General features: G+C 43.6%; 1 protein-coding gene across 1 annotated transcript in view; it reads right to left on the bottom strand.

The window, feature by feature from the left end:
• The window catches only part of EHD4 (EH domain containing 4), a 72515-nt gene that overhangs the window by 31540 nt on the left and 22483 nt on the right, over positions 1–18492 (bottom strand). The window contains exon 3 of the mRNA XM_019725423.3: positions 16724–16821. Coding sequence (XP_019580982.1) covers positions 16724–16821 — 98 coding nt within the window. The remainder of the gene's footprint in view (positions 1–16723; positions 16822–18492) is intronic.

Here is an 18492-nt window from a genome sequence, read left to right on the forward strand (position 1 = left end):
TCAGTTGGTAATGGCCACCTCTTGGAGAATGCAATTGACTACAAATAATGCCTGCAGTTAGAACCCCCTGCCTCACTGTGCCTGGCCGGAACATACCTCAATTTAGATAAAACCAAGGACTGCATCTGTCCTGGGACAGGTTTGGGGTTGTTTATCCTCTATCTCCTCTCCCTACTCCATCTCCCTTTGGAATTTAGTCCAAGACCCTGTGAGTTAATTTTTCTGTGCCAGTTTCCTCCTAAAATAAACAAGCTAACCTACAGCCTGTCTCTCCTTCCTCTGACGGGTGTTGTGAAGATAACAACGGGGGTCATGTGAGCCTTCCCATCACAGTCTCACACCACACCATGGACAGGGACTAGAGAAAGGCTGTACTTGAATATCTAGCCTGATGAACGCTGTCGCTCCTGGTCATCCTACCTAGTAACAGGGAGAATTGGGTTTCATATCTCATTTTCCACCTCAGATTAAAAATTAGGTTAAGAAGCGGGTCCACTTAAAGGGGACTGAGCCCTGAAAACAGACAGGAACGTTACAGGCATTTTAGGCTTTTTGCTGGAGAGAGATGTTGGGGAAAATCTACCGAGAAAAGACTACCAGTCCTGGAGCCTGGCTCAGCCATTTCACTTTGCTGGACCTTAGTTTCTACATCTGAATCAGATGATCCATAAGGATCAATCCACTATTGATGAATCAGATGATCAATAAAGATTCTTTCCAGATCTTAAAGTTGTATATGGCAGTTCTGAATAATAAGCTTTTCTGAAATATAAAGTCATAGTCTCAGGAAAATCAATTTAGGGTCTGCATAGTAGATATCAACTAATTACAGCACCAGCATAAGAATGTAAAATCGTTTAGGTGGCTACAGGAATACTCAATGACTAAATCTAAATGATAAAATTATCAAGTAGCAAGTTTCATTTGACTATATCTGTTCCACTGGATTCATGTGCTATATATGGCATTTGGGGTTGGTTTGAAGGTCCTTGCATGTTGCCATAGGGGTAGTTACTTCTCCTAAAGTTTAATTTGTCATCCAATTCTAAACAACTCTGTGCTGAAAGAAACGATCAGAATTTGAGACTCTTAAGGATGCTTAAGAGGTCATCAGATTCAACTTTCTATTATTATAATTAATAGAAACCAGGAATCAAGTGTCACACATGGAAATTGCCCATTCCTTATTTTCAAGAGGAGCTTTGTACACCTCGGGCAAGAAAGTCTCAGACAATACATCTATAAATCAGACAGAATTGGTTTGCACTTACATTGGATTTTCTTGAGGCAAAATGCCAGTGGTACACAGACTCCACCCAAGTGTGATGAGGATAAATATTTACAAGCAAGGCTTCAATGCATCTTGTCATTTTGTGGTTCAGAAGGGCAAAGAGGCAATGTTTCTTCAAGCCACAATTTTCTAAGTTAAACCAAGAAGATGACAACTTTGGGATCAACAAAGGACATGTGAGCACCTTCTGACCCTGAATACCCCACCCTGCCCTGTTCCTCCTTTTAAACATTCCCAACGTAGTGTGAGTGTTCTGTAAGCACTTGGACAATAGCCAGTCATGAAGTTCAGCTCCAGCAACTAAATCATCAGCTAACTTGCTCCTAAAGCCAAACTATTACTCAGAGATAGTTATTTCTGGGTTTATGTCACAGATGGAAAGACAGATCAAGTCAGTGAGGACCCAGTGAGCTCACTCTGGGTTCTTTATTAAAAAGAAATGACTCACTTATTTTACTAAATAAAAGTCCATGTAGTTACCAACAATATTTCAAAATGGTCAACTATTTCCAAAAAGGAAAAACTTTGAAAAGATTTGTTAATATGAAAAGATGCTCAACCACACTAATGATAAGACACGAAAACTAGAATTATAATGAAATGCCATTTACCTATCAGATAAAGCAAACACAAAGCAAGAGCAAGGAAAAATATGCCCTGAGTTGAGGAGGACGTGTGGAAACAGGCACTTTTGGACTGTTGGTGGGAAGGTACGAGGTGTGATCAAACAATATGGTGAATGTTTAAATAAAAAAATGTATTACAGTAAAAGACACATTGCCATTAATCCCCCTCAAAACACTCCTCCTCGCTTCAAGCACACTTATCCCATCGTTCTTGCCACTTTCTGAAGCAGTTCTGGAAGTCCTCTTTCATGAGTGTCTTTAGTTGCACTGTCATGGCTGCCTCGATGTTCTGAATCATTTTGTCTTTGGGGAAGAGCCAGAAGTTGCACAGTGCCAAATCCAGTGAATAAGGTGGATGAGGACACACAGTCATGTATTTGACAGAAACTGCCATATACCAGCAGCGATATGTGACACACAGCATTATCATGATGGAGGGTGATTTATGGCACACTTTAAAACACACCTTCTCTCAACCGTAGCTCACACCCGACTGACTGCACTGAACAAGTTGAAACTTGTCACACACTGTCACTAAGGTCTGACGCACCGCTTCTTGTAGTATTGATCCCTGCCTTTCCGTTGGACGGCATTTGGCAGCAGCATTCACCATATTTTGTGATCATAATGGAAATGCTCCATGTCACACATCGCTTCTGGTACGGCAATTTCTGTCAAATGAAAGCATTACAGTGTGTCCTCATCCACCTAATTCACAGAATCTGGCACAATGTGACTTCTGGCTCTTCCTCAAAGTCAAGATGATCATTAAAAGTAAACGTTTTGAATTGATTCAGGATATCGAGGGAGCCACGACAGCACAACTAAAGACACTCATGAAAGAGGACTTCCAGAACTGCTTCAGAAAGTGGCAAGAATGATAGGATAAGTAGGTTCGAAGCGAGGGGGAGTATTTTGAGGGCAATTAATGGCAATGTGTCTTTCACTGTAATATATTTTTTTATTTAAACATTCACCGTATAGTTTGATCACACCTCATAAATAGGTACATCTTCTAGAGAGGGCATTTTGGCATCAGCTACACAGTAAAAAGACAACAGTTCCTTTTGATTCAGCAATTCCACTCTATTAGGAGTGTATCTTACAGTTACATTTGCACACTACTGTGCAAACTGTACATACTTGCACTCTGTGTGCAAAACTGTCTATATGCCCCGTGGTACTGTTCGTACCAGCAAAAGATTAGAAACAGCCAGAATGTCATCCATTTAAAGGATACCAGTTATTAATGCTGGAGCATCTATATGATGGAATAAGGAGACAGCTCTAAGTCCTGACATAGACGTGCTCCACGATTTACTGCTAAGTGGAAAAATCTTGGTGCAAAGCAGTGTGCAGTAGATCCTCCCAGTCTGGGTGGAACCCCGAGAGACTGCTGACAGGGTTTGCCCCAGAAAAGGAACTGGGGGATGTGGGTGGGACAGATGCACTTCACTATCTAACTTTCTGAAACTTGAATTTTTTTGTCCCAAGCATGTACACACATTTGCACAAAATGGTGATCCTCCTGAAGGGTACGTGAGGAAGGTGACATGCTAAATCAGTGGTCTGACTTGTGCTTGGCATTATGGTTTGGATTCAAACAGGAGGTGGTTTTGAGAAAGACTGAAAGAATCCAGGCAGATTGGAGGTTTCTTGAGGAAACTGCATCATGGCACATGTGAGCAATTTCCCCAAATACAAGAAAGAGGATGTTGGCAAAAAGAATTGGAAACATGTCAAGAGCTGGGGCCCTCGGTGACAGAACAACCCCCCCCCACACACACACACCCTGCGTCAATCTCCTCAGCAGGTTACCCCAACTCCAGCCCTTGTTTGCATTCTTGCATTCTCCTGGCATTCTTTCCACAGCTCTGCTGTCAAGTCCACATTTTTCATTTACCTCCTCCCTCTCCTTTTTTGGGTCCCTGGAAGAGCAAGGGTTTTGTCTATCTGAGTCTCAGGATTCAGCCACTATCTGCTCTCCCTGGGGAAACTCTGGAGCATTTGGCCGAGCTGACCCTGCGATCCTGGTCAGTCTATTCTGGGACCCCCCCGGTCCCCCCCATGCTCCCATCCCCAGTTCCAGGACATGAACAAAGTTATTCAACCACCACTTACTCCATAGAACTCTGTGCTAAATGGCTTATATACATCATTTCACTTTATCTTCAAACAACCCTGGGAAAGAGAATTCTTCACTTTATATGAGTGTAAACTGAGGGTCACACCATGAAATGGGGGTGCCAGGATTTGACCTCAGGTCAACTTCCTTCAGGGACCACAGTGAGCTTGCCTGCACCTCATCACCTCCCTCTGTGCTTCTATGGAAAACAGAGATGCCCTGAAAGCACCACGATTTTCAGTGTTTTCCTACATCCACCAGCTTGAAACCTGACTTCCCGCCAGGCATGAAATCTGACTTCCATCTACACTGTGGGTCCTTTCACGCGTTGTATGCTTTTCACAGCTCATGTCTATGCAGCATTAGGTATTTACAGATTATCTGGTTCCTCACAAGATCCAAGCCTGTGAGGGAAAGTACTTTCTTCCCATTTTATAGAGGAGGAAACTGAGTCTCATAGAGGTGAAGTAACTTGCCTAGGTCACTCAGCTGGTAAGTGGAAGAGCCAGGGAAATGGAAAAACATCTTAGGCCACTGTTTCTCGTCACTAGAACCCTGCATTTACAATCTGTCACTCGCACCCTCCAGTCTGGGAGTCCTCATTGGTGGAAAGGGTCCTCTACTCCCCCAGTGATGAGGAGGAGAGGACTTTCGCCATATAACAATAGAGATGAAGGCTGTGTCATAAAAATGTCCCATTATAGCAGTGAAGTTATTAAACATTTGAAAATGTAAATGAGAAACCTTTAAAAAAAATTCCTGTATAATTTTTCTTTAGAGGTACCTTCCAAAGAGGTCTAGAATGGTTTGGGGGTGCTCATATGTGGAGTGAAGGCACAGGCAGAGGACAGCAGCCTCAGGCCAGGACTCGGTGTCAGACACCAATGAGGTTAATGCAAGGGCGGTCATCTGATCACCCGTGGGGTAAAGTTGCCACTGCTCCCTTTCAAAGCCCTCACCTGAGAGGGTGTTGGTTAGTCACAGAGCCCAGCCCAGTACTAGGATGCCCCTCGCCCCACCCAGAGAACCCCCTCTTTCATATCTTCTGTCCTGTTCTCTGAGGGCAGCATTCACTCTGGTGAAATGGAGACATGGAACACAGCTCAAATTCATTTTGGTCGGTTTTCCAAGTTTGTGATCCTCTTTTCTTTCACTTGGTATGGGGGTGGCAGAGCACATAGCAATGGGCAAGCTCAGCGTGGGGAAATTCCTGCATCAGACCCCTGGACAGGCGGCTTTCTGGGCCTACCCCAGGCCCCTGGATGATCTGTGTGAACTGTTTGTGCATGAGGCCAGGAAACAGTGAATTAACAAGTTCCCTGGAGCCTGAGAATCACTGCTCTAGGTTTCCTCACATCAGGTTCATAGCCTCACAGATTCCAGGGCAGAAGGGGAGCAAAGGGGAGAGGGTAACCTGAGAATGGGTATGACAGAAGAAGAAATGACAGTGACATCCTGGTGTCAAGGGGAGAGAAAACGAACCCACAGAAACTGAGAGGCAGACGCAGATCCAGGGCTGGTTTTGTTGTTACCCAGTATGACAACACCCAGCTGTTCATAGAGATAATTCTGGGTAATCTAGAGGTTATAAAAGATAATCCTTCAATGGCTTCCTGTTCCTCTCAGAATAAAACCTATGTGCTTTCCTAAGGCCAACAGCTCGCATCAGCAGGCCTGCCTGACCTCAGACCTCACTGCCCACCATTTCTTGGCTACTCACCCGCCCCCAGCCTTCGCTGAACCTGCCAGGTCTTACCCACGCTCTGGCCTTTGTCTGCAATGCCCTTCCCCCAAATCCCTGCCAGGCCAGTCTCTTCATTCGCCAGGTCTGAGCCTAAATGCCACCTCCTCAGAGACCTCCTCTCACTACCCATCTAAAGTAGGAATGTCCCTGCTGTGGGTCTCAGTAATTGTTTTCTTTAAGTCTTTGTTTCACCTTGCATTGGGGGCTCATCCGATGGCCCCCGGTGTGTATGCTTCAGGATCTTGCGGCTGTTAAAACTAAAGTGATTGGTACCTGACACATAGTAAGCGTTTAAAAAATGGACCAGGAGGCACCTAGCAGTGTGGTGTGTGGCAGATAATCAATGTAAGCAAACCTCTTCCCCTTTCCACTGTCCTTTGAATGAGAATGCAGGATGGCGTGCACTGTCTTTTGCAAAGATTACCATCAAAATTCGCTAAAGAAAAAAACCCAGGCGATTTGGTATTTGTAAGGGAAAAGCATCAATTACATGGAAACTTGCCCCACATGGTACCTTTTCTCAGTACTGCCGTGTGTGTGTGTGTGTGTGTGTGTGTGTGTGTGAGAGAGAGAGAGAGAGAGAGAGAGAGAGAGAGAGAGAGAGAGAGAGGAAGAGAGGAGGAAAGAGAAGAGAAAAAGAAGAGAGAGGGGACACGGACACACACACACACACACACACACACACACACACACACGACATGGTTGTTTCCCTGGTTTGTGTCCTTCTCACTTGTGGTTAACAGCACGTGCTTTGGAACCAGATTGTCTGGTTTGAATCCCACCCAGCCATTCACTAGACGCTTTAGTATTCAGTGACCTTAAAACTTAGTGGCTTAAACAACAACTTATTATTTTTCTCTGGGCTGAGGTTGGCTGGGCTCAGCTGGGTGGTTCTTGACTGGAGTCTGTCATGAGGTAACAGACGGCAGTTGAGGCTGGAGCCATGTGAAGGCTCAGCTGGGCTGGTTGGCACAGCCAGAGGCTGCCAGAGCCTCTTGCTTCATGTGACTAGCTTGGGCTTCCCTCACAGTATGGTGGCCTCAGGGAGGTTGGACTTCTTAGACGGCAGTTGGTTTCCCCAGAACAAACATGCTAAGAGTTCCAGGTGGAAACTTCAGGGCTTCTTATGACCTAGTCTTGGGAACTCGTGAAACATTACTTCTACTGAATTCTATTGATCAAAAAGTGAGTCAGAAGGCCATCCCAGATTCAAGGGGGAGGAGACTGCACCATGGCATGAATACTGGGAGGTGTGGTTCATGGTGGTGGGGGTGGTGGGAGGAGTAGGCAGCTTTTGAGACTAGCTACCAAACTTGCTATAGGATTGTGGGTGAATTACTTAACCTCTTCATGCCTCAGTCTTCTCTCCTATAAAATGGGATAATAGTTCCTACCTCATAGAGCTTTTGTGAAGAGCAAATAAGTTTTCCATAATATATGGAAAGAATGTAACAATGTACTAAGTATTAGCCATTGTTATTATTACTCAAAAAAGAGTAAGGAGCAAATCTTTTCTCTGATTAATCTCTGTATCTCAATGTCTGTGAAATATTTTATGATCATGAGCTGCTCTATATGAAAAGTAAGAGAACTGCCCTTCTCTCAACCCCCCTCCCCCAAATTTCATTTTTATTTAAAAGTCTAGGTAGGTTTAAAGTTTGGGTAGAAGAGGTCATTCCTCAGGATCAAGTATGCATTTAAAATATTAACAGAAATGCAAAATAACTTCCAGGGCTTGGCAAATGCCATTCTGAGTCACAGTGATGACTCACTCACATTAGGGGCAGAAGCAGCAACACTTGTGGTATGGAATTTCCTGTGGCACCGGCGGAAAAGGAGCCGTGCATGTTTGTTAGCAAACTTCCCCCAAACAAAAAGAAACCAGGATTTCCTGTTGGAGGTCCAAGAAGTGAATGATGTCCAGGACGTCACAACCCCACCTCAGATTGGCCTTAGCACTGGCCAGAAAACAGGATCTGCCAACAAATCATCAGCGGTCGGACCCAGCCCCTGTGGATGGACACTTTTCTGCTGCTGCCAAATTCAAACAAAGCTCAGAGACAGGTCACTGAGCTCTAGCTCTAAATATAAAAATGGCTTCACGATCCATCTCACCCTGTGGACACATGTTCTATTCCACAGAATTCTCTACCCTGTTATCCTCTACCTCGTACTTCTCAATACTCCATGCAGCCTTCAGGACCAAACCCGGTCTCCTGACATGTGTGCCCACTGGCCACACACCCATTTTCCGGCCACACACACAACTCACATTGCTCCAGAAGGCCCTGGGCTCACACGTCTTCCTGGGTGCCTGCACACGCTCTTTCTGCCACCAGGGAGAGAATAACAATAGTAAGGGCAGCTGCTGTTATCTTTCCCATGACGATGTACCTGACAGGTGCTAAAGTAAGAGCTTCACTTTATCATCTCACGTTATCCTTGCCCATCCTGTAAGGCCCTGACCTTGCTGGCTGATGAACACATCGGGAGACCGTGATCAAGAACAGCTGCTTCATAAGGTCACACACACCGATCAAAGAAATAGAACTGAGAGTCCAGAAGTAAACCTTCACATTTTTAGCAAGATGGCCACGACAATTCATGGGGAAAGTACAGGTGACCCTTGAACAACACGGGTTTGAACTGTGTGGGCCCAGTTATATGTGGATTGTTTTAAATAATACGTACAGTATTGTCAATGTATTTTTTTCTTCCTTATGATTTTCTTAATAACGCTTTCTTTTTCTTAGCTTACTTTATAGTAAAAATATAGTATATAATACGTACAACATACAAAATATGTGTTAACTGATTATCATATTATTGGTAAGGCTTCTGGTCAACAGTAGGCTGTAAGTAGTTAAGCTTTTGGGGGGGGTCAAAAGTTATATGCAGATTTGCGACGGCCCACGGAGTTGGCACCCCTAACTCCCACATTGTTCAAGGATCAACTGTATTGTTTTTTTGGCAAATGCCGCTGGAACAACTGAAGGTACACATACAAAAAAATTAAGCTGGACCCTAACCTCACACCATATACAAAAGTAACTTAAAATGGATCAATGACCTAAATGTAAACACTAAAACTATAAACCTCTTGGAAAAAACATAGCAGTAAATTTTCATGAGCTTGGGGTTAGGCCAAAAGCACAAGTCACAAAAATTAAAATAGTCTTCATTAAAATTAAACACTTTTGTGCGTCAGGCAATACCATAAAGTGAAAGACAACCAGAAAATGAGATAAAATATTTGCAAATTATATACTTGACTAGCATATAATGCATAGTATGAAATTTCAACAATGAAAAGAAATAATCCAATTTAAAAATGGGTACTGCACACACGTTTCTCCAAAGAAGATGTACATGTGGCCAGCAAAGCACATGAAAAGATCCTTAACATTATCAGCCATCAGAGAAATCCAAATCAAAACCACAACGAAATACCACTTCACACCTACAAAAATGGCTCTAATTGAAACGACAGTGTTGATGAAGATGGGGAGAAATTGAAACCCTCATATACTTTTGGTGGAAATATAAAACAATGGAGTCACTTTGGAAAACCGTCTGGCAGTTCCTCAAAGTATTACATATTGAGTTACCATATGATCTAGCAATTCTGTTCATGCCTAAGAGAATTAAAAACATGTTTCGCAAAAACTTGTACATGAATGATCATAGCAGCTTTATTCATAATAGCCGAAAAAGTGGAAACAATCCAAATGTCCATAACTAATGAATAAATAAAATGTGGTATCCATACCACATTTGTATCCATACAATGGAATGCTTTTCAACTGTAATAGGAAGGAAGTCCTGGTACATGCTGAACATGGATGAACCTTGAAAGCACTGTGCTAAGTGAAAGAAGCCAGACACAAAGATCACATATTGTATGATTCCATTTATATGAAATGTCCAGAATAGGCAAATTCATAGAGACAGAAAATAGATTAGTGGTTGCCAGCATCTGGTGGGAGGGGGAGAATGGGTAGTGAGTGATTGCTAATGAGTACAAAGTTTCTTTTTGGTGGAATGAAAATGTTCTAAAATTGATTGTGGTAATGGTTGCACAACTCTGTAAGTATTTAAAAACAAAAAACAAAAAGCAACCCACTGGATTTTTAAGAAAAAGATAAAAGAGAGAAAATGCAAATCCCCCTCAAAAAAGGGGGGGCCCTTTCTCTTAGCAGCTTTGCTGACTGCCTACCTTCTACTCCCCGCTGGAGGTAGTGGGGTCCCTCTGCTCACTGCACTTCTTGACCAGAACTTTTGTAGTGTACACGGTCAGAGGACTTGTGTACAGGTCCACCCACCCCAACTGCATGTAAGCATGCTGGCCAGGGCCTGTGTCTCACTCATCTTGAATCCTGGCATCCAGGACAGGCTTGGCACCCGGTAGATAATCAGTATAAATGTGTGTTGAGTGAATAGTCCCTAGCATGCCCCTAATATTACCCATTGCTTTTTATACCATCACTTCTAAAAGAAAGGAATGCCAAAAAGATCTCTCTCTCTCTCACACACACACACATACACACACAATCTGTTATTTTAAAATTCTTTTTTCCGTCAAATATTTTTTAAACTGAATAATCAAAGTGTTATCTTTTTTTTTTTTTTTTACACTTCCAGCGAGACATACGATTTCAAAATTTAAAGGCTAATAAAATGACCAAGATAATGTGGAAAAAAGATAGAAACACTTACCAAAAATAGCATATTCAGTCCCTGAACAACAAACTTCACATTTCAGACAACTTGACAAAAATTTCCCCTATTCTATGAGACAGAAGACTTTAAGAGGTAATAAACCAATATAAACCAAAATTAAGGCTGATGAAATTCAGCCTTTGAAAACTCTTTGGCCCTCAACAACAATACAATGAGACGATGGAGATAATAACTAACATTTATTGAGCACTTACTATTTTCTAGGCATTATTTTTTGTGTCCTACATATTAATTCAGTTACAACATTATACGGTAGGTTTGATTATCCTAATTTTACAGAGAGATTATCCTCATTTTACAGAGAGATTATCAACTGTCCCAAAGCCATATGGTTCGTAAATGGCTGAGCTGAATTGGAACCCAGGAAGTTCAATTCTACTGTCCATGTGCTTCCCACTCTACTATGTAGGACAGCCTTCTGGGACTTCAATCCCTTGACTGGACCAAGAAAAGCAATTTGATTTTGGGTTTACAGACCGATTGGTGTTGGTTCTAGAAAAGATGTGTGGCGCTGCTGAAAAGCTGGGACAGTCCTGAGCTATATTTGTAATTGCGTGGTAACCAGAATGAGGGAGGGAATAGCGCTGCCTCACAATGCCCTCCCTTTATTTAACTATTGTTTCTAGTCTTATTTATAATACTGTGCAAGTAAGGCCTAGACTTCCTTGTTCTGCGGGTACTGGGCAGGCATTGCATGGCCCTCTCAGAAACTCTTCATGAAGTTCAGCGCTTACACCTAAGCCTGGCCGTGAGGTCCACCTCAAGGACCCAGGCTGTATCTATGTTCCATTGCTGCCCAGCGCTGGGAGCTGCTGGCCTCTGAAGCCTTTTCAGTTGTCAGCTTTCCCAGTGCTTCTTAGAAGGGTCCTTGCTACTGTTGAACCTGGCTAACATCTCGCTCCAAGCCTTCTTGTTCTTTTAGAGGGAAAGACATTCCTCTTTGTATGTGTGTGTTTTCCTCTCTAGTCCTTCTGGTTCCCAAAGCCTGAGAGAGAAGTCATTCTTCTCTGGACATCTCTAAATGTTCTCTGCCTTTTTGGGGCCGATTTCCAAATCTGGTCTTTTGTCTTTCAAGTTCAAAAAAATGTATCAAGTAGGTAGTGTGTTTGTCCTTCCCCTGATTATGGTTTGTTTTGGCCTTCTCTATTTTTTTCTGCATCTTTATTGATTACAGGTTGGATTTCCATGTCTCGTTTCCCAGGTTTGTCAATTCTTTTGTGATGTTATGTTTGGGCACCTCAGCTAGGTTGGCAGATCCTTGAAACCGCCTGTTCACATTTATCTGTCAGTATTCAAATACCTTTTTGATTTTTGACGGCTTTCCTAATGTTGCCAAATTCAGGAGGACCTAAGGATATCTGTATGTAAATGTGAAAACACTAATTAATGATTTTGAAGCTAATGTTATTGTCTGTTACGTTATTTGAAGTGCAGTGAGATCCTTTCTATTTCATGCATTACTATTATGTATTATTTTTACTAGCAGAACATTTTCTGCCCGTATCTTCTCAGTTCTAGTCATAGACTTATAATGAAAAAGGCTTATAGAGAGAAGGGCTTAAACATCAGAAGAAGACACCCTCTAACTTTCATTCGACAAACTGTTGGTCCTGGGAGAATAGGTACATCTGTTATAAAATTCAGATCAAGAGCGTTTTTCTTCTAGAGTTATTTAAATTTTTTAAAGGGAAAAGTTGTACTATTTTTGTTACCAAAGTCAAGTCTGTTGAAGGCTATACAGAACCTCATACTGTCAAGAAACCACAGGAATAATTATTTGCTGCTAAAACAGTACCTTCCAAACACTAACGTGCTAAACAGATGGATGGACAAGCCCACCAGTTGCTACATTAGACTTTTTCACAGTTTTCTCCTTGTCAGACAGGGAGGGACGCTGTGATTGGAGGCAGAACCCAGCAGTTGGAAACATGTGTTCATGCCAGGTCCAGAAATAAATCCTAGATGATGTTTAGGTTCAGCATGAAATAAACAGTATTTAAGCAAGCAAACAGTCCAGGAGCCAGAGTAATAAGAGATTGGGAATGCAAATAAGGATGTGTGGATAAATGTGCTCATTTCTCATCACATAAGAGCCAAAAATCTGGATGCTGTCATCAGGGGTAAAGGATATTTCTCAAGAATAAATCAACTCAGATTTCTGCCCCCCTACTTCACGAAATAATCTAGGAAATAATCTAGGAAATTTTAAGAATCTAGATATTCTTTTATTGGTGACAAGAAAAGAATCAAGAAAAAGTTTTTTTGGACTTTTAGGTAGCTATTACTTGATTAGAATAAAATTATTATGATGAATATATCAGAACATTTTCATTTCTGCTTGATGGGAATTCTTTATGTCAGCCAAGAAAGCTACAGTTTAGTAACTAAGCTCAGTCTTTTGTTCCTAAAGATTTTCTGTTAACTATAATTCAATGAAGGAACATTTGAAGGGTAATGGGTTTCCATATGAATTAGTATACTAAAAATTGCTCCAAAATCAATTACCCTAGTGGGTTTTATCTATAGAGCTCCCAAATAGGAGATTTATTCCTCTTAAATGCTGATTCTACATTTTGTTTTTTTCTGGAGCACAGAGCAGGGAGGCAAGGAGTACAGTGACCCCACTTCTAAGGTCAGTGCTAAGATGCTGCTGATGAGAAGGCTGTGCTAAGACACATTCTATTGGTGAAGGTCACTTCTAACATAAGAGTGAGTGTGACGTGCTATGTCCCAAACCTCACACCTCATGAAGAAATGTCAAGTGTTTCTTCTCGTCACCTACGACTTTGGCCTAGAGAAGAGCGATGACAGCGAAATGCCATGTCCTCTTTGTAATCACACTTGCTCCTTCTACTCAGCACGGAATAAAAAGGAATCAGGCTTATGCTATCACGAAAGACAAGACTGAATAAGGAAGAGTGGGCCACAGGTAAGGTGAGCTACGTGACTAAAGCTCATGTCCAGAGTCCCCATTTTTGCTTTCACTACTAAGGCATCAGGACTCCTTCCTAGAGCTAAACCCTCACTCGGTCATCTGGTCCCCAGAGCTCTGGGACATCTGGGCAATGCCCTGGGGATAGCAGAGGCTGCCAATGATGATGTGACATCAGCCCCCCATAAGGGAGGCAAAGCTGCACTGATCTGGTCAATGGCAGAAGTTTCAAATGTTCTGTGGGGATACAGTTTGTACCTACCATGTTTCCCCGAAAATAAGACCTAGCCGGACTATCAGCTCTGATGCGTCTTTTGGAGCAAACATTAATATAAGACCTGGTATTATATTATATTATATTATATTATATTATATTATATTATATTATACCTGGTATAATTTCATCATATCATATCATATCATATCATATCATATCATATCATATCATATCATATCATATCATATCTCATATCATATTTGGTCTTATATTAAAATAAGACCGGGTCTTATATTAATTTTTGCTCCAAAAGACGCGTTAGAGCTGTTGATCTGGCTAGGTCTTATTTTCAGGAAACACAGTACTACCTCGTCCCATGTTGACATAAATGACTGGAGAACGTGTACTGTGATTTACGAAGCTGGAGGGATCGAAGCAGATATGAGTATGTGTGAGAATGTAGCACTGTTTGCAATAGTTTAAGCTGAAGTAGCTTTAAAACAGTACATATTCTTTGGGATTAATGTGTTGGAATCTTCAGCTGAGTGACTCCAACCACCAACTGTTCCCAAACACAATATGGTACTCAAGCTTGGGAACCCTGGCCCCGTGCATGGTGCTGTCACGATTTGCAGCTCTCGGTCCTTCCCCACCAGCTGCTCCGTCTGTTAGGGTGGCAGGGACTGGCTCACTGGTTGGAACCACGCATGCTATTTCTGAGCACAGGATGTCAGTAAGTATGTGTCACAGTAAGTCAGACCAACATATGAGTCAGATTATCATAAAGTGTTAGAAAGAACTGATCTTCAAAGCATCCTGAAAGGATCATGCCATGCTACCCTACTATAAGGGAGCTATAGTTTGAAAGCCATTTATAATTGCTAACCAAAGAAGAAACCCTGAAGAATATGGATTACAATTGGCCAAAGGCCTACCAGTGAAATGAAACAGAGAAGGTTGAAGCTAAAATCTAGAGGGCTTTAAAATTTAGAGCTAAAAAGAAAGATTTATTAACAGGACCACATATTTCTCCAGCATACTTTGCTCAGACATGTAGAAGCAGTAAAACATGGAGAGTTCGGAAAAGTTGTGGACCGTGGGTTTGCTTTATTTTCCTTTTAAAATCAAACATTTTATCTGCAGAGCAAATTTCATGGGGCCAGATTAATGGTCCTAAACTGGCTCTTAAAAAAAAAAAAAATCTACTGGGATCGAGGCGTAAAGATACCAAAAGACGTCTTTCACTATTTGTAAGAGTGAAAAATGATCAGCTGTTATAATATCTAATATCCACAAATTAGTTCAACTATGTTTCATCCCTTTGATAGAACCCAAGCAGCTGTTAAAAGGAATAAAGTAATTTGAATATACAGGTATGGAAAGATGACTATGTGTATGTACAGGAAAAAGTCCCTAAGGAGCCAGAGAAAACCATTAATAATTGTTATTTGTGACAGAGAGATTTTTGTACACCCCTATTCCTTGTTTGAATCCTTTACAACAAACATTACTTTTATCACAGAAAATAAAGGCAACAAAGATATTTATGAGAAAAGAATATTATTAACTTGTCTTTTTCTACAAGAGCCATGTTCTTGGAGGCCTCAGGGCAGCCTAATGGCCTGACCGTATGGGTGATGGCACGGCAGGGCACTGCCAAGCTCTGGGGGAGTCCATGGAAGCTGCACAGTCAGCATTTCTGAAATGCCACGAGAAAGGAGGGCATGCTGACCAAGGGAGCCCTTTATGTATCCCTGTCATGGGACCTTTGCTTTCGAGCTCTTTGTGACCTCTGTAACTATACTTCTGCTTCGGGAGCGCTGAGGGAGTTCACTGCCTGGCCAGAACCCATGGCCATGACCCCAGAGAGTTCTCTGCTCAACCCTGGCATGCCAGCACTTCTCAACATAGTTTTACTTACTTGGTATTCAAAGGGTAGGGAAGAGTTATCAGTGAGAAGTGACAGCAGCAATTTATCTGCTCCATCTTACCCCTCCCAGCAAAGCCTGGAGGGATTATCTGTTGCTTTAAGGGCCAGGGTGACGGGAACTTGACCTGTCTCTGTGACCACAGTAATCCATCATAGTGCCCTCCCAGTCAGGAATTTCCTTTCTCTAAGTGAACTGTGTCCTCTGGTCTGCCCCAGATGGCCCCTTTCTCCAAGAGGGTGGGAAGGAGAGCAGGCCCATCTGTTTAACCACAATGCAAGAGTCTGGGAACAGTTCCTGCCTCAGCCTTGTTTTGCTGAAGGCTGAAGAAGCCCAGACGTCACTGTTCTTTGTAAGCATTTTCTATTCTCCATCGATTTCCTCTGCACACCTTACAGTCGCTCTCTCCTTCCCCACCCCACACCTGGCCTTAGACAATTCAGTCATCGTCCAGATTCTGGCTCTGGGAAGCCTTTCCCAACACCTCGAGGCCAGGACAGGCTCCCTTACACCTGCTGTGCAGCCCCCATCCCAGAGTGCTTATCCCAGCTCTTATTTTCCACTTATTTCTGTGATAATTTGATTAATGTCTGTCTTCCTCACTAGAGCACAAGCTCCTTGAGGGCAGAAAATGCACCTGTTTTTGCTGCACCCCCAGTCTGCAGTACAATGTTTGGTGCCAAGTAGAGAGCAGTAAAGGCTTCCTCGACGGAAGGGTGCTGCGGAGGCGACTGGGTGAACTATGGGCTGACGGGGAAAGCTCCTCTCCCTGGCCACTAGCTCGCCTCCTTTACTTTATGTCATATGTGTCCAAGTGAATGGCTAGCCAACAATATGTCCCCTCTTAAAACCTGAAGATTTATCTGAGGTGGGTCCTAGTAGCAGACGACCGTGTTTAAAGGAATTAAGAGGTTATGGCTAAGGCTCCGGAAAGTGTCTCAGTTGAAATGGCAGAGCCTTTGATGCTATGACTTCTTGGTTATTGCTTGGAGCCTCTTTAGCTCTGGACCCCAGGGCTGCCCAGGAGTGTGGAGAGAATACAACAGACACAGAAATCCTCTGCCAACAGCAGAGAGAGCCTGTGCCAGCATGGGGTGAGGGGTGGGGTGAGGGGACTGACCTCGGCTGATGCGCTGCTTCTCCCCAGACAGGATGCCAGGGCTGTCGATGATGCTGATACTCTTCAGGACCTGGTTGGGCAGCTGGGAGCACATGAATCTAGAAGAAAGGGATCGAAACTGGGATCAGAAACTGTGCCACCTACAGAGCTCCAGGGCCTCTCCGGGCTACTGACATCGTCTGTTGTAAAGCGGGGGCTTGGAGGGGATTGATGGCACCTCAACTGGTGCTACGGTGACTAGACGCCCGTGCATGAGCAGGTGTGGAGGGTGCCCTGGCACCTGCTGCTACCCACCACCAGATCCCGGACTGTTAATTGTGAGTCTAGCTAACTTTCATTGAACACTTAGGTATTTTACAACATTTGCTCCTCATATTAACCTTATGAGGAAGAAATTGCCATTAACCTCAGGGAGGTTAAGTGACTTGCTTAGCGTCACTTACAGCAGGGCTCTAAACCCAGGTCAGCCTGCCTCCAAAGCCCATCGGTTTCACCTGCCTCCTCTATGCCGCTCCTTTGCCAAGTGTCCTGGGTTTCTCCTCCTGGGGACCCCAGGCCTCCTTCCTTCAGGGTCACAGCCACACTGGGCTGCCACATCCCCAGGTCCCTAGCCAGCCCCTGCCCACACCCTGACGTGACACAGAGGTACGGGGGCCCGTTTTCACTGTCTGATGACCCAGGGACTCAGCACCCAGCCTGGTGCCTGCTATGGCTTCAGGATGAGGGCAGGGCAGGTACATGTAGGCAACTCCCCAAACTCTCCAGGTGCTTCTGAGTCCTAGGGGTGCCCTAAGAGCGGACGAAAGGGCAGGGTCGGGGAGGGCCCTGTCAAGCTCCTCCAAGCCTCCTTCCTTGTCCTCCTTCCCTGATACCACCTCCTCCTCCTCATCCCGCTCCCTCTACAGTCCTGGCAGAGTGGGGTGGCAGGAAAATTGTGGTCTGCCTTTGCCAATAAGTTGCTATGGGACCTTGGACAAGGGCTTCCCTCTTTTGGGCCTCAGTTTTCTCATGTGTACATGGAGACACTTGGACCAGGAGCTCGTGAGGTCTTTTTCAGCTCTAACACTATGCAACTGTAGAGCAGCAGAGGGAAACGCTTTGTTCCCTCCACTCTAGGCAACAGAGCCTGTTAGGCACTATGTGGATTTTAAGGTGGAATCTGGAAAGTGACTGCTTTTCCTATATTGTCAATGGTTAACTTCTGTATGTGTGTGAGCAGAAAGCTTGAAAACCCTCAGTGAAAGCACCATTCTTCCATTCAGTGGAGCTGGTGGGATTACTCAGAAAGTAAATATGCTGGGAATGCAGGACAGGGAGGCCTGGCCAGCCTTCACAGTGCATGCGTGGACAGGACAGCGCAGCCCGCGGGGCGGGTGGGGGGTGATGGATGGGAGGGAGGCGGCAGCCCTGAGCAAAGGTACAACTACTGACATTGCAAAGTAACTTTATATCAAGATGTTCAGGACAAGTTTCTTACATATTGTGTCCTAGATTTTCAAGTCAGCCCGGGAAGATGCAGGAAAGATATGATCACTTTGCAGCTGGAAAAGCTGAAGCACAAAGTAGTTATGACATCTTGAGATCATGCCGCCAATGCAGGGCTGGCTGGAGACCACAACCGAATAGTTCTGATGTCAGTTGGGTAGAACTCAACCCATAAAATTAGAAACCTCATAATGTGAAAAATAAAGGGTCAAGTTAATTTAAGAGAAACCCTTCAGTTCTGATTTTCTCCAGCCCCTCCACCTTCAAATAAAACCCACTGCCCA

The sequence above is a fragment of the Rhinolophus sinicus genome, chromosome 3 (genome assembly GCF_057876585.1).
Source record: "Rhinolophus sinicus isolate RSI-liver-muscle chromosome 3, RSI-T2T, whole genome shotgun sequence".
Taxonomy (NCBI): Eukaryota; Metazoa; Chordata; class Mammalia; order Chiroptera; family Rhinolophidae; genus Rhinolophus; species Rhinolophus sinicus.